The 15,202-nt window shown below is 34.9% G+C and overlaps 1 protein-coding gene across 3 annotated transcripts; it reads left to right on the top strand.

Annotated features, from left to right (window-relative positions):
• Positions 1–3,870: 3,870 nt before the first annotated feature.
• On the top strand, positions 3,871–14,449 carry LOC128669454 (TNF receptor-associated factor 6). 3 transcript variants are annotated; one of them, XM_053744308.1, is made up of 10 exons: positions 3,871–3,995; positions 4,181–4,370; positions 4,555–4,609; positions 5,361–5,512; positions 5,928–6,049; positions 6,300–6,478; positions 7,726–7,886; positions 7,986–8,064; positions 8,619–8,782; positions 9,301–14,449. In XM_053744308.1, exons 3-10 carry the CDS (start codon positions 4,568–4,570, stop codon positions 9,626–9,628), a joined length of 1,227 nt encoding a protein of 408 aa, XP_053600283.1. In that variant the 5' UTR covers positions 3,871–3,995; positions 4,181–4,370; positions 4,555–4,567; the 3' UTR covers positions 9,629–14,449. The 3 variants fall into 3 exon arrangements, with proteins under 3 accessions (XP_053600283.1, XP_053600284.1, XP_053600285.1); XM_053744309.1 differs by lacking the exon at positions 4,181–4,370; XM_053744310.1 differs by lacking the exons at positions 3,871–3,995; positions 4,181–4,370; positions 4,555–4,609 and adding an exon at positions 4,399–4,511.
• Positions 14,450–15,202: the final 753 nt, after the last annotated feature.

The following is a 15,202-nucleotide window of genomic DNA, read 5'->3' as shown; positions in this document are numbered from 1 at the left end:
GGCAATGCTACCTCTGGCACTTATTGCGTGTCAGCTGTTTGTACAACTAGTTTTTTTCTTGTCAAAATATTAGTCGTGCGTGCTGAGATTTTTTTAAAATTACCTATAGGCAAACGAATATGTACGAATATGTTGTCTGTTGGTAAAAGCAACAGTTAATTTTTAAAGGTCTCCAGAAGAAGGTAATATATCTCCAGAAGGAAAATGTACTTAACATTTCATTTTTTTATTCAAATTAAAAGAAGCAAGTGTAATGTGGTATAAGGGGATAAGACAATCTATTTACTGTTTTCATTAGTTTTTCCCACGAGAACAGTAATCACTTTTTCTGGGCTAACAGGTCCATGTCCTCCGTTAGTCCTGACTATACCTATGAAATTGGTTGAGTAAATAGTTCATACCAAAAAAAGCACTCACTTTCGCATTTATAATATTAGTTGAGATACATATAGAGCAAAACAGCACACGTAATACTACCACAACTTTTGACAAACATTGTAAAGCGTCGTGATTGTTAGTTTTGGCCATTAGCGTCTAAAAAACTACGTAGATACCGTCAAGCACATTACACAACAAGCATTACAAATTCGCACCTATTTCCTTCACAGAAAGTTCCATGTCCAGTAATTTTAATTGCGGTTGCCTGTACAATATCACACTAGCTTCTCTGTTTGTTTAGTTAGATTTATCTCGTACACTGAAGGGTTAAGGTGATGTGGGTGGGAATCGGTAATAATGGAGAAACTGTGACTATACATTTAAGCAGTGAACCGCGTGATTTATTACCAGGGGGATTACCATGAAGCATAAAACACGTAGCACGTTATTGCGTCCACATATTCTCTCTTTTTTACACGATGCGTACACGATATGTGAAAAGAGATAACATGTGGACGTTAGTAACGTGCTACCTGTTTGTAGTTGCGTGGTAGGCCTTTAGAGCTATCATAATCCCCCAGTCCCTAAATAGTGTATTGATATCATTTGATACTGTGTGAAATGTTGTCCTGAAGCGAATGAACATATATAGGACACACTATATACTGTTCAGATATTCTTTTTTGTTTTGGGATTGATCGAGACTGCCCAGAAATCAAAAATGGCCTAGAGACCGCGCCAGTCTGTAACAGGAGCCAACGTCTCTAATTACTTGCCAACGCCGTATTTTCTCTAGTACTCATAATGTGATAATGCATTATAACTCGATGTACCTATGAAGACATATACATACACACATCTTTTCCGCAACTGGTCCTAGGATCCAGTGCTTGAGATTGAAGACCCGTTAAAGGTCATTCGATAGTAAAGCAGTAGGATTTCAAGTTCGGTCCCGTTAAAGTTGATCGACCGAACAGCAAGAAAAAAACAGATGCGACTGCCATTACTAGAATTGGTTCCGTACAAGAATGTAAAGCTTAACTGGTATTGTTATCGTAATTATTGCTGTTACGGTGAGATGAGCGGGCATATAGCAAGAGAAGGAGAGAGTCTAGATTTAAAATTAACAAAATACATGTAAGAAGGGATTTGTTTAGGAAGTGTTAGGTAACAACTAACAAAATCCCTTCTTACTACATCTTAATAGGTACCATAACTAATCTATTTTCTGAATCAATTTTAATATCCCTTTAACATTACCTCACCAAAAGTATAGTTAGACGGAAATATAGACGAAAGAAGTCTTTGAACTATACTGCCTATAGAACCCTAATCACTACTTTTGAAGTAGTACACTCATCTAGAGATGTTGATTATCTGTTTTTACGATAAAACGCCGGATAATTTAAATATTACATAACGCGATGTTATCTACGCTATTAATTGAGCTTTCTGTAGTTGTAACGTAAACGGCTTGTAAGTTTACAGTTGTAACTAGTAGTTGTTAAAGAAGACAGATTTTTACATAGCATTGGTATATTGTACTAGCGGCCCGTCCCGACTTCGCACGGGTAAAAATATAATAAATTAAGTAATACATATAAACCTTACTCAATCACACTGAAGACATTAAAGAAAATAAAAGAGCAATCGTTTTAAAGTTCACCTGTCGCGAACAGACAGACGAAGCCGAAGACGTTGTTTTGTAATATGTAAGGATGCTACATGTTATATTGATTCTCAGTCACAAAGATTTGATGACCTCGGTGGCGCAGTGGAAGTTCTTGCCACTGAAACGTGAGGTCCCGGGTTCGATCCCCGGTCGGGTCATGATCGAAAATGATCTTTTTCTGATTGGCCCGGGTCTTGGATGTTTATCTATATATGTATTTGTTATAAAATATAGTAACGTTGAGTTAGTATCCCATAACTCAAGTCTCGAACTTACTTTGGGGCTAGCTCAATCGTATGATTTGTCGTAATGTATTTATTATTTATTTATTTATTATTCTGAGCTTAGAGTCCGCTGAACTTCTTTTTCTTCTCCACTTACCACGTTCTTTCCACGGGCGTCGTTAGTTGTCAGACCATTGGCACGCGTAGGTATTATCCTTGTCGTCATAAAGCCAGCATTTGTACTTATCTACGTTTCATAAGTTTCTGCTTCTTCTTTTCGACACCACTGATACGGCGTTATCTTCTACTATCATTCCTGTTAAAAAATATTGATATTTGACCCAGAAATCTGAATTCTCCATCTCGTGGCGACAAACCAGTCTTGGTAGGACCAGTCCATGTCAGGATTACATAATTTGAGTAATTTATTCATCATAAATAAGTACTTAAGTACCTACGTAATATTATGCAAGGTCCGGACTGGAATTTATCTGAATTGTAAAGTAGGAGAATTATTTTTTTGACGTATTTAAGTTATGGCTTAGTGATGCAAAAATAATTTGATGTATTATTTAAGACTACCCGATGTTAGAATCATTGACCATAACGTTATTTTTTTATTCGAATTAAGAGTACCTACTTACCTATCTATCTACCTCAAAGAACATACCTATGTATAAAACACCTACAGTCCGTCAATAGAGTGAAGAAAACGGATTTTCAACGAACTACTTACATTTTTTGCCATTGCAATACCAAATGGACAAGATTGGTTGATGACACTCAGTGTTGCCATCAGCCAACTGGAGACAGCGCCCTTGTTTATTTTCATCAGTTTCTTCACATACCGTTTGTAGTTAACCATTTTGCTTAAACGACTTACAACGAATCTTGTCACAACAGGATACACGATGGTTTATTTTTTATTGCAGCTGGGTGAACAAAAAAAGATTTGGAATTTCGATCCTCATTTCATCACTCGTGTCCTCTTTTCACTTCGTACTCATATCACCCAAGTGATACATCTAGGTGAATATATATTCGACTCCTTTGTTTGCTCTGGTCTCCTTTGTTCACCGTGGTCTCCACTCACCCATGTGACCATTTGCGACTAGTAAACTTTCATCCCTTACCTATATAATTGCATGAACAAAACTTTCTAAACATTACCCAAGCGATATCATTCAACTGCAGACTACGAAACTATGAACTATCGTGCCCTTTCGTTTTCATATAAAGCAGTACAGATGGCAATAAGTCTTGGCCATGCACCTTGCAACTTTTTAACACAGGTGAAGACACAGCATACAGCATGTGAGGAAGACGCTATTTTGTTACACAATTCGATCGAAACTTGAAATGAATAAAGAATTATCTTATAATGATACCTATACGTATTCAAATTAGGTACAAGCGGAACAGAATACAATGGACGGCTAGGTGCCAAGAATTGTAAAATTTGAGATACACATTGCGCTTATGAATCAGATTTGGAGCTCTCTAGTTTCTGACATAATTCGTTGGCACGGTTAGTGTGTTCGTAATACCCTCCTTTGGAATTATAAGTAACAAGAGGAACAAGCACAACAGTTGTTTAACTTTAGGAAAAACTCTAGACATACTTTAGAATCATTTTGTCAGTTTGTGCCATAAAACATAATGGTTCGTGATTTACGTGAACTGAATTTAATGATAACCCCAAATTGATCGAGATTAAGTAGGTAATGCATTGCATCGTACATTTGTAGGTAATTATGCATTATATGATATCATAATTACTATGCAGATTTTATTTATTATAATTATTATAGGTAATGTAGAAATATGGTAAGGTTTAATTTGACCACCATTTAATTGTAATTCCATGATCCAAACCAATCGTAATTTGTTTCTGTTGCCACTATAGATTCTCCGAAACGCTGTCAGTGAAAGCCATGGTGATGATAAAGTGAAAATAAAACAAAAATGACAATGTGCATTATGGAGTGACAGTGACATATGATTTGTCAGTCGTCATGTCGTCATATAGAATTAGTAGGTACTCGTAGGTAGTACCTACCTATAAATTGAACAAATTGGGTGTGTAAATCAAATAGGTAGGTAAATAATAGGCAACAGATTTGCAATTACAAATTGTTTTACCTACTATAGTGTGTACATTTCAAAGAAATATAGTTATTACTCGATCAAGCAAACACTGGCATAGTTCAAGTTCATATGATGACTATACAAACTGGGTAATGATTACTCATTAAAACCTACCTATTTACCAAATTTCAGCTTGTTGAACACTATGGAGCCACAGAGAACGAAAAATGCTTCAGAGGGAATTGCAGTAAGTACCTATACAACAACATGCAGCCTGAAAATTACCTTGTCCTGTATGAATTTTTGGTTGACTTTATAATAAGGTTTCCTTTTTAATATAAATAAGAAAAAGAACCAAAGTTACCGACATACTCTATCGCATCGACCATCTGAAGTGGGGCTGGACAGGTCATATGCTGAGATGTCAGTCAAATAATTGGAGTAAACAGATAACCCACTGGTAACCCAGAGATGGTCAAAGAAAGTGAGGTTGCCCTACAACAAGGTAGAAGGACGAGCAAAGCCTAACATTGGGACCTAACTGGACAAGAGTGTGAGTGAGAGAGTGGCTTTGGACAGAACAGTGGACACACAAGGATATTTTATAGGAAAATTTTTCGGTAGAAACTTGATCTAAGCTTAGTAACAGAAAGCTAATTATTAGTTTTCTTAGTGTGAAATCAATATATTAAAATTTAAAAACATAATTATGTTTTTAAATTTTATGTAATAAATAGAATTTTATGTAAGTTAACATTTATTCAGCTATAATTTTAGGGTTCTGTACCTCAAAAAATCACATTCACAATCCTTCTGTCAAAACCCTTTATCTCAGAATGATAAAATTAGCAAGAAGCATTGTCTTACAGGACATGTTATGGCTTAAATCTGAAACCCCAAATTATGATTGTATTTAAAAAAATGTGAATTAGTCCATCTTGACAGGATTTTATAATCTCTGCTTTTGACTAAAATTGATTATCAATTTAATGTTTCAGCCCATTGGAATCTCTTCCTTGACCGATGCTGATCTTCTTAACCAGCCCGAATCACGATATGAATGTCCAATGTGCCTTAACTGGCTCCGAGACCCTGTTATCACCACATGTGGACACAAGTTCTGCAAAAGCTGTATCACTCCTTGGATCCAGTAAGCAGTAATTTTATAATCTATTTGAGGCCTGCCCCGGCTTTGCTCAGTTAAAAAACACAATAAATCATACACCTAAACCTTCTTCAGGAATCACACTATCTATTAATGAAAACCGTATGAAAGTCTGTGCAGTAGTTTTTGTGTATCACAAACAGACAGACGTGGCAGAGGACTTTGTTTTATAATATGTAAACAAGGATTATGCTGTTTTAGCCCACTGGTCAGATGACATTGTTTAGGCTAGTGGTTCTCATAGAGGTTCTCTGTGAAGCCATATAGCAGATGCTTTGTGGAGCCATGGGGCTCTATGAAAATACAAAAAGGTACTTATATCATGAAAAAAATCCATTGGAGAAAAAATTTTCCTTTTTTATTAGTTTCCTCTTATTTTATTATAATTTGTCTATTACAGGAGCAGTGGTCACTGCCCCATAGACAACATAAACCTGAGCATGAAGATCGACATATTCCCTGACAACTATACCAAGAGGGAGATCCTGGAGCAGCGGCTGGGTTGTCCATATGCTAGTAAAGGTTAAAATAGCAAATTATGATAATTAAGCAGCACTTTTTATACCACAGTTATCTTCAAACAATCAGTATACTTCAAACAATACTAAGGCCCGCATGCATGTTTTTGGATAAACTCTGGTTTGTTGAATGTCAATAATTTCAAACTATTCTAAAAATAAAATTAGTTTCACGAGTTCCTAAATTCTTTACCAATATACTTCAAATTGTATGTGATGGTAACCCAAATAAAGTATGAGCCTGAACATTTCAGGATGCACCGCCAAGGTGAGCCCGCTGGAGCTGGACGAGCACGTGGAGTCGTGCGCGCAGCGCGCGGCGCACGCGCAGCCCGCGCTCTGCGCCTTCCGCGCGCTCGGCTGCCGGGAGACCTTCCATCGCCAGCAGGACATGCACGAACATTTGGACACAAACACGCAGAAACATTTGAGTGTAAGTTTTGTATGTCTCTCTTTATCAGAAAATTGGCTATTCTCCAACAGGTCGAATCGGGTAAATCTCAAAAACAAATTGTATATTGTATGACGACAATGTACGACAATTCCTGGCTTCCATTGCCTATCAGGAGCCCGATTCGAGCAATAGAAAAAAGTTCACACTAGTAAAAAAAAAATGAAGCATTTTCGCTTAAAGACCTTCCACAAGATGTCTAAGACAGCGCTTCTGTTCCGCACTTGCATATTTTTTGCCGTTTTGATCTTTATTTTGATCCATAACTAGGAATATTAATATTACCAAACCTAACAAAAAGTAAGAAAAAACAAACAAAATATTTAAAAGCAAAAAACTCAATGAAAATAATAATGACAAAGACGTATTGACTTGACAGTTTCAGCATTCCGTTTATTCAATGTACGTCACGAAATATTTAAAATTCTACCTGTTTCATACTTGCTATGTACTTTTTTATATATGTTGTATTTTAATGAAAAATAAATTAAATGAGTTTTCTTTGTTTAAAATTTTACTTCAAGATAATTTTACGTAACGCCGAAAACGAAACGTAAATATTGTCTATGCCGTGCCCAACTGATAGTTGGATTGGTAAATGTTCTATGGTGCACCAGAATACGAGTTCTTTAGAACGTTCCAACTTTTCAGAAGAAGGGATAACTTCGAACACACTGAAAAAGTACTATTGCGTGAGAATCGGGCCCCTGTCAAGGCATATTGTCATTTAACCACTACTACATTCTATGATATGATGAGTACCATTGTACAGAGTAATATTGATTATGATACTAAAAACAATAAAAAACTCTAAGATTTAAAAACCATTCTTATGGTTATATGTAAATGCAATTTTATTAAAATTAAGATAATACTATAATAAATTGATAATTTCGTTATTGAAAAATATTGCATGCCTGAAAGAGCAATCTGTTGAAACTCTTACTTATATTTACCATGTACAACACAGATTTTGCAATAAATGTTTTTTACTTTGACAATGACTACAAAAAAAAATACTTGAAAAGCTGGCAATGCTCCTGTGATACTCCTGACATTGCAGTTATTTCTGTGCAGCGGTGATCACTTACCATCAGGTGAAACGATTGCTCCTTTGCCGTCCTGTTCTATAAAAATATAGACTTATGTGAAAGAGGAACATACATACATCCTTCCTCACAACTTTCACATTTATAATGGTATGTTAAGTGTACTTAAAATTATTTCAGTTACTAATGAACGCATATTCCGAGCTGAAAATGAACAACGACATGGCGAACGCCAACACCGACGCGAAGGAACAAGAGGCCATGACTCTGTGGGAAGCCCCGGACAAGAACGACCCACAGTCCTCAACGGCGCCTCTCAATAATACTAGTGCGCTTATAAGGTAGACCTTATGTTCCACTTAATAAGGAATAACATAAGATAACTTGGTGGACGCGAAAAGCTTGCAAAAACATCATTTTTGTAAAAAAACTTATTTCAGATCCGTGTTTGAGCGTGTGGTTATACTGGAGCAACGTAACCGTGAACAGGATATTATAATCGCCAATCTCACCAAGCAAGTATGGAATGTATTTCTTTCTTACACTTCACGAAATTAAATCGATTTTCAACTCTACAAAATTTATATACTGTACGTGCTTGTACCTTTTTAGATAATATTTGTACCCGACTCAACTCAGTAATTTTAGACAAACAAATTAATGGTGAAAACCTTATGAAAAGGATAAAAAGCCTTGACAGCTGAGAGACCAACATTTGCAAAAAGTCAGGCAGCCGAATCTTAATTTTTGGGGTTAGGGATCGCTTTCTTAGAATCTCTACAAAAGTTGACAATTTTAAGTTTTTTTCCTCCTGGAGAAAGAAGAAGATAAGTCATTTTTATCAAATTGTTATGATTTGATAATTTTATTATAATAAAACTAGCGACCCGTCCCGGCTTCGCTCAGATAAAACCATACTAATTTATACCCCTAACCTTCCTTTTGAATCACTATATCACTATATCTATAAAAAAAACTGCATCAAAATCTGTATAGTTAAAATCTAAGCATACATAGGGACAGACAGATAGCGGGAAGCAACTTCGTTTTGTACTATGTAGTGATTGTGTCAGGTTTCGACTATATCGGCGCTGATGAAACACAACAACGTGCGGTACTGCATGGGCAACTATATCTGGAAGATCGACAACTTCAGCGCGAGGCTCGAACAGATGCTCAAGAACCACAACAGTATGCTCTACAGCCCGGCGTTCTACACCACTCCTAACGGTTACAGGTGAATATTATTTACTACTACCTGTGGTTCGAGACTTCGCTCCCGTAGGAATTTCAGGATAAATAGTACCCTGTGTGTTATTCCAGGTTATTTTCTACCCGTGTACCAAATTTCATAACAATCGGTTCAGTAGATAATGCGTGAAGAGGTAACAAATAAACTTACTTTCGCATTTATAATATTAGTTGGGATTAATTCAGGACAAGTAGACTGTTGAAGAAAATAGACCAATCTTTCTGGAAAGATCAGGGGGCTTAGTGCTAGTTTGCATTTAGGGACAACTACTGCACGCTAGCGCCACAATCACATTTAATTTTGTCACTGTTTAAATATTGGCGAAAACTAAAAAATATATCATTAACAATACACTAGGTTGGGATTTCAAAGTCAAGCATTTATTCGGAAATTAAGACGTTACATGAACGTTTTCACGTCAAAAAATTTTAATGGAACAGATTTTTTTTTACTATGGAAGGATATTTCGACTCTTCGTCGCACTGTAATCACTGTTGTTGCAGGTTCTGCGTCCGCCTCAACATCTCCCCCCAGAACCCGCTCTGCTTCGCCCTGCACGTGCACATGATGAAGTCAGAATTCGACGACTGCTTGGACTGGCCCTTCAACGGCCGGATATCCTTCACTATGGTCAACCAATACGACCCGGACAAAACACAGAAAGACACTATGATGTCCAATTCCTCATTGATAGCGTTCCAGAAGCCTGCCACGGATATATGTCGAAGAGGTTTTGGGTTTACGGAGTACGCGGCGGTGAAGGATGTGTTAGCCAATGGATTTGTGAGAGATGATGTGCTGATTATAAGGGTTCAGATACGTTGCGTATGACACGAGGAAACTTGTACATAAGGTATATATTGTGTACAGGGTTACTTGTAAAACAACCTGGGAGGAGTAGTTAATGCCTTAAACAACGTGAGTTTTGAACATACATAGGATAAATAGTACATTGTTCACCGATAAATGAAAGTCACAGATTTGAGGGTGTGTGTTGAGATCCGAGACGTTAGTCGAGGGTCGCAAACACACGAGTTGTGAATCGTACTTTCTTTCGTGTGATACGTGGTGCTTTATACGACACCTGCCTACGACGATAATAAAATACAATTTCTAATGCATAAATAATTACAACAGCGTCCATCAATAACTCACATTCGCAATATTCGTTTTTTTTAATACAATCATATTTTATGCGAATCTGCATTATAAATACTTCTTTTAAAAGAATAATACATATTACTGTCAATGCATGCACACGCATACGTACTTTCACGAGTTACAGAGTAACAGTGTCGTGTAAAAATATTTTTCAAGTATTTTTCTCGATCTATGATCTTATATCGACTATGTTTTGTATATGCGTTCGCACTCGATGCGCTTCAAGTTCTAAATAGTGCTGGTTTCTGATGTTTTACAAGTAACCCTATATATCATTTGCCGGTTACACACTATCGCCGTACTCGGGACAGATGCCGATGCGAATTAATGAACATTGCGTAGTTTGTATGAGAGCTTTTAATTACCGCAATGAACAAGCAATGAATGCCGAATCCGCCAGAATTTGGCGAACATTTTGCCGTTAGTGTATAGCCGGCATTATGTATTTATGTAAATTTTGACATTATTATCGACATTGTAGTTAATAATGAATCCTTATACACCCATACAGGCACTCCTGTATGGGTGTGTATAAGTTTTATCCACCAAACAAATGAAAGTGTCTGTATGTCGCTGAACGGATGATCTTTTCAATCTTTAGAACGTATAAAATCGTTAGCTCAAGGTTAAGATTTTTAGTTAGTTAATTTTTTATCTATTTGTGTTTAAATGTACTTGTGGCATTTCAAATGTAGATATGTAACTGTGTCCGTCCTTAGGTTTTAAAAGTAGATGTATATGTTTGATAGAATACAAATGAGACTTCTACATTCCCCAGTGCAGTATTTAAGTAATCTCATATTTATAGGCTTGATCTGATAGTAGTAGAAATAAGATTTTGTCCATTTGCAATAATTCGTAAACTGTAAGAACATAGACATAAGGTGCTATTTTTTAATTAGTTTGTACTTGTTTTCATATTATATTTGTAAATGTTATTTATTTTTGTTAATTGCTTTTATTGTAATGTACATTGCATGAAAATAATTATATTTCTACACGAAATTCAACTGTTTTATTCTGTGAGAATAAATAAAACAAAATTATATTGAGAATTCACAATATATTGGTAATGCATTTCTTAAAAAATAACATAGACTGACTTAGGAGCTAGACGTCTTAATAAAATATAGGAATTTAGCTTACACATGTATAAATATTCTAAGGCTAGCGATTACCTTCCGTATCACATCCAACCATCACATACATCGTCTCGCGCCGTCGAACACGACTACGAGCTATGGCCGAGGGCGCAGGCCCACACATTCTTTCATCACCAATCACCTTATTGACACGATAAGCAATTGTAATTATTGAAAACCATTTTACAGTAGGTTTCATAGCGACACGTTGGAAAATAAATACACAATAAATGAGAAAAAATTAACTTTCTTTGTTTAGAAGGGAAGTACAAGCGGGCGATGCCGCTGGCAAAAGCTAGTTGAAATATAAAATAGGTGGAACAAAATGTTATTTTACTTTATCAAACGTCCTTGCTATCACAAACAACGTAGTAGGTACGTTGCGAGCCTGTTGTAACATCGATTCGTGTGGCTCTAAGATTATGTCAGTGTATAATCCCATATGAGGGTTGCAAAATGTATAAATATTTACCGTGTCAATAGGCTTGTAATAATATTACAACTTCTGTCAAATTATATTTTTGGTTACACAACACTCAATAAGTAACATGAAACGAGAATCTTAATCCTTCGTAATGAGTGTAAACTATTTATTTTATAAGATCACTAAAGAAAATAACGTTCAAAAATAACAACTAGTTGTGATGATGATTTATGATAGTAAGAAATTATTTCCTAATCATGACTAATTTATAAAAGGAGTGTGGATTAATATAAAACCAAAAACTAACAACCAGTAACAGTGAAAGCTAACAACATTAATGGTATTTTGGACATTGCATTACTTTCGTAATGATTATTTGAGTGGGTTGCAACAATCAAATTTGGCGTTAACTTTAACCTGCGCAGAAAAACCGCGCCATTTTAAAAGTTTAAAGTTAACTTCGAAGACTGGTGCAACGGGCGCAACTCATTCTTAGTATGCAATTCGAACTGCAGCGAATCAATCACAACAACATGCATTGAGACATGACATTACAACGTTGCAATGTGACTAAAAGAATTGAAAATTTGTTCTATGTTTACAGCGGGTTTAATAACTTTAAGGACCTGTTTCACTGCTTGCTGTTAAAATATCTGATAGTCTATGTAACATATCGAAAGGATAGCGTAAAAATGGTTTTTCACATGAGTTAAGAGACTGACAAATAACTTCAGGCAGATTCATCTAATTCTATTTATCTGTGAGATAAAAATTTGTCATTTAATCAAATTGTAATGAAAAAGGACCCAAGTCGTATGGGACTTGAGGCAGCCTTGGTTGCATTAGTTGCCTCGCGTTAAGGCGCATGCGCATCAGGGGCAAATGAAGTGACACTGTAACGTTGTGTTGAGACTGCCTCTAGTCGGGCTTTACACATTATTTGGTAGTTATTATTTAGGTCTAGAGATCATATAACTGAGTTCATACTCCTTTTTATCAAACAAACGTTTGCTACGTACCTGAATTCAAACAAACTAATCTAGCCTAAAATCAGCCTGAAACTAACGAAGAACATTGATATATGAAACATTAAATATATATGAACTGGTTATTTCTAAAGCAAAATAACGAAATTCAGCTAAGTAAATAATATTGTATGAAATAGCTTATTTATAACAATGAAATATTTATCAGTATAATAAAATTTTAGCTATAAAAGTACACACGATTTACATAAAAATAAATTAAAGTTGATGTAGCAAAATGCGATTCAAAAATATCCTTAGTATATAATAATCCAGGTCATTATAATATAATCATAGTAGTAAATATAGCGTCTATATTAGAAAAAAAATATATAAAACCCGCTCAGCGATTGCGTGCATTTAATGGGGCATCAAAAATAATAGTATTCCCAATATTCTTACCACATCAAGATATCGAAAAAAATATTTTGATTACTCAATTTTCTGACTTGTCTCAATATAACACAATAAATAATGATATTTAATTTTAAATGCGTCATTGATTACTTAACTAAAGATTAGTATTTCAAAATGTCTCTAATGTTAAAAAACAATCTCTATTCAAAAAATACGATAATGCAATTTAGAGAATTACTTTGGCGATGACCTTTTGGTCCTGAATCGGTGGTTCAAATTCCTCGATGTCAAAATATTCAGTCTGCTTTTTGGGAGCTATTTTGATCACATACTATTTTTATTCACAATGTATATAAAAATCTACGCCTTGCGATGACTCCTTATGCTTAGTTTTTTTAAGTTAATTATATTTATAGTATATTCAATTTTAAATGATTGAGTAAGTACTAGATTTGGACAAGTATCTCGACAACTCGCCATTAACTTGTAAAACGTTATACTATTTCGAAAACTAAAATGATGGTTCATAAATCGTATAAAGTGTAGGTGAATATTTCGAAAGTATTGAGACAGTAACACAAGACTTGTGAGAAAGTGCCTTGATAAAATTTAGCCGTTTTAATATTTCGTTCAGGCTCCTCAAACATTAAATTTAGGAAGACTGACGGAAGAGCAATCCAATTTATTTGATCCACCATAAGATGTATTTTCATGAAACTCTTTGTTTAATGAAATTGGAATGTTTAGGAATTGATGATAAATAATTAAGTATACCAATTGGTCAATTAAATAAAATAAATGAACAACACTACGGCCCACAGTGAGCACTAAGATCGTGTCGTAGTTTCGATGGCCACAAATACTATTTGCCCGCGTTGGAATCGAACCCAGGATCCGCGGCAGTAAGTTGTGTTGACCATTAATTACTACTAGCGGACATAACTGTTACTATCTTTCGTTCTTTTAAACCTACGCAATGTTTTTAATTTCTACTAAGTATATATCACAGTTTTGGTAAACAAATGCATCAAACAGAATTTGAAAACTGATGAAATTGGCCCTGGTTCATAACTATTCATACTTAAAAATAAGTATTATAATTAGGACAGTCGGAAAAATCATAAAACAAAAACTTTGTTTGTGACATGTTAACAAAAAAAACTCATTTGGAAGTTACATATTTTGCACACAAAAATGTGTTTTGTTAATATACAAACTTTTACGAATTTAGAAGCCCCAATTTTAGCAATTATCTCGTATTTTAATACTCCGAAATATTTTTATTCGTACAAAATTCTAAAATCTACTTCTATTTTAATATACAATCGGATGTGTGACAAGTTTAACTTACTGTTATTGAATATCTAGTTGATTAGATTAAGATCTTAAACTTCTAAATGAGCAATGGGCGTATAAAAAGATAGGCGGAATACTAAAAATGTATAATGTGTGCACTGAGCAAAATAAGAGGATACAGTGGAGAAAAAAAAAAGAAAAAGAAAAGAAAAAAAAAGAAAAAAGAAAGAAAAAAAAAGAAGAAAAATGTTAGATTAACTAGAAAAGTAGTTAGTTAAAAAAGAAAATATTTTCAAAGAGATAAAAATTTAAATCGATGCATTTGCTTGCATTCCATGGAATAAGATCATATATTGTATAAATTATGTTAATTAAGCTATGTGTGAGCGCGTGCGCGTACGCGTTACCAATGTGCAGCTAGTTGGCAACATAGAGGTATTCTAAAGTAGCCTTCTTGACTATGCGTCCATCTTTTTTCACGTCCACTAAACATAATAAATATATCCCTCACAACGATCTGCCTCCAAATCACAATATAACCAGCAATGCCGGTCGCTTACATTTTTTCTCTATATTTTGCCTTCACGTGGTCCAATTATACAATGTTTAAAACGTCAAACAGCATTATTGATAATATACATTCCGCTTTTGCCTTTACACATATTTCTAAAGGATTGCCATAATGCCGACATAATGTACTTTTTCATTTGAAATATTTAACCAAAATCTTTTCTTTCAAGAATTTCCAATAGAAACACAGCTTTACGAACCGATGCTTGTGATACTTCATAAAACCCTGTATTCGACTATCACTCACTACATATTGTAAACGACATTTTGGCGCATGAATATGAATACAAACTTCACAGGCTACATTTGTAAAAATTACCAAATCACGTCAATTATTTCCTACATTTCAACAACAATTTGTATCAAGGTTTATATCTGTGTTGTGTCAGCGATTTCATATAATTTCAATACAGTTTTAATTTATGAAATC

The sequence above is a fragment of the Plodia interpunctella genome, chromosome 4 (assembly GCF_027563975.2).
Source record: "Plodia interpunctella isolate USDA-ARS_2022_Savannah chromosome 4, ilPloInte3.2, whole genome shotgun sequence".
Classification (NCBI taxonomy): Eukaryota; Metazoa; Arthropoda; class Insecta; order Lepidoptera; family Pyralidae; genus Plodia; species Plodia interpunctella.
This window is presented reverse-complemented; position numbering and strand designations above follow the sequence as displayed.

What these genes read in the sequence shown, in the direction of transcription:
- LOC128669454 (XM_053744309.1), top strand. Translation starts at nt 4,568, where the DNA reads ATGGAGCCACAGAGAACGAAAAATGCTTCAGAGGGAATTGCA. An exon ending in ATGCTTCAGAGGGAATTGCA is followed by an intron (nt 4,610 to 5,360) that starts GTAAGTACCTAT and finishes TTAATGTTTCAG; the next exon opens with CCCATTGGAATCTCTTCCTT. An exon ending in ACCACTCCTAACGGTTACAG is followed by an intron (nt 8,783 to 9,300) that starts GTGAATATTATT and finishes CTGTTGTTGCAG; the next exon opens with GTTCTGCGTCCGCCTCAACA.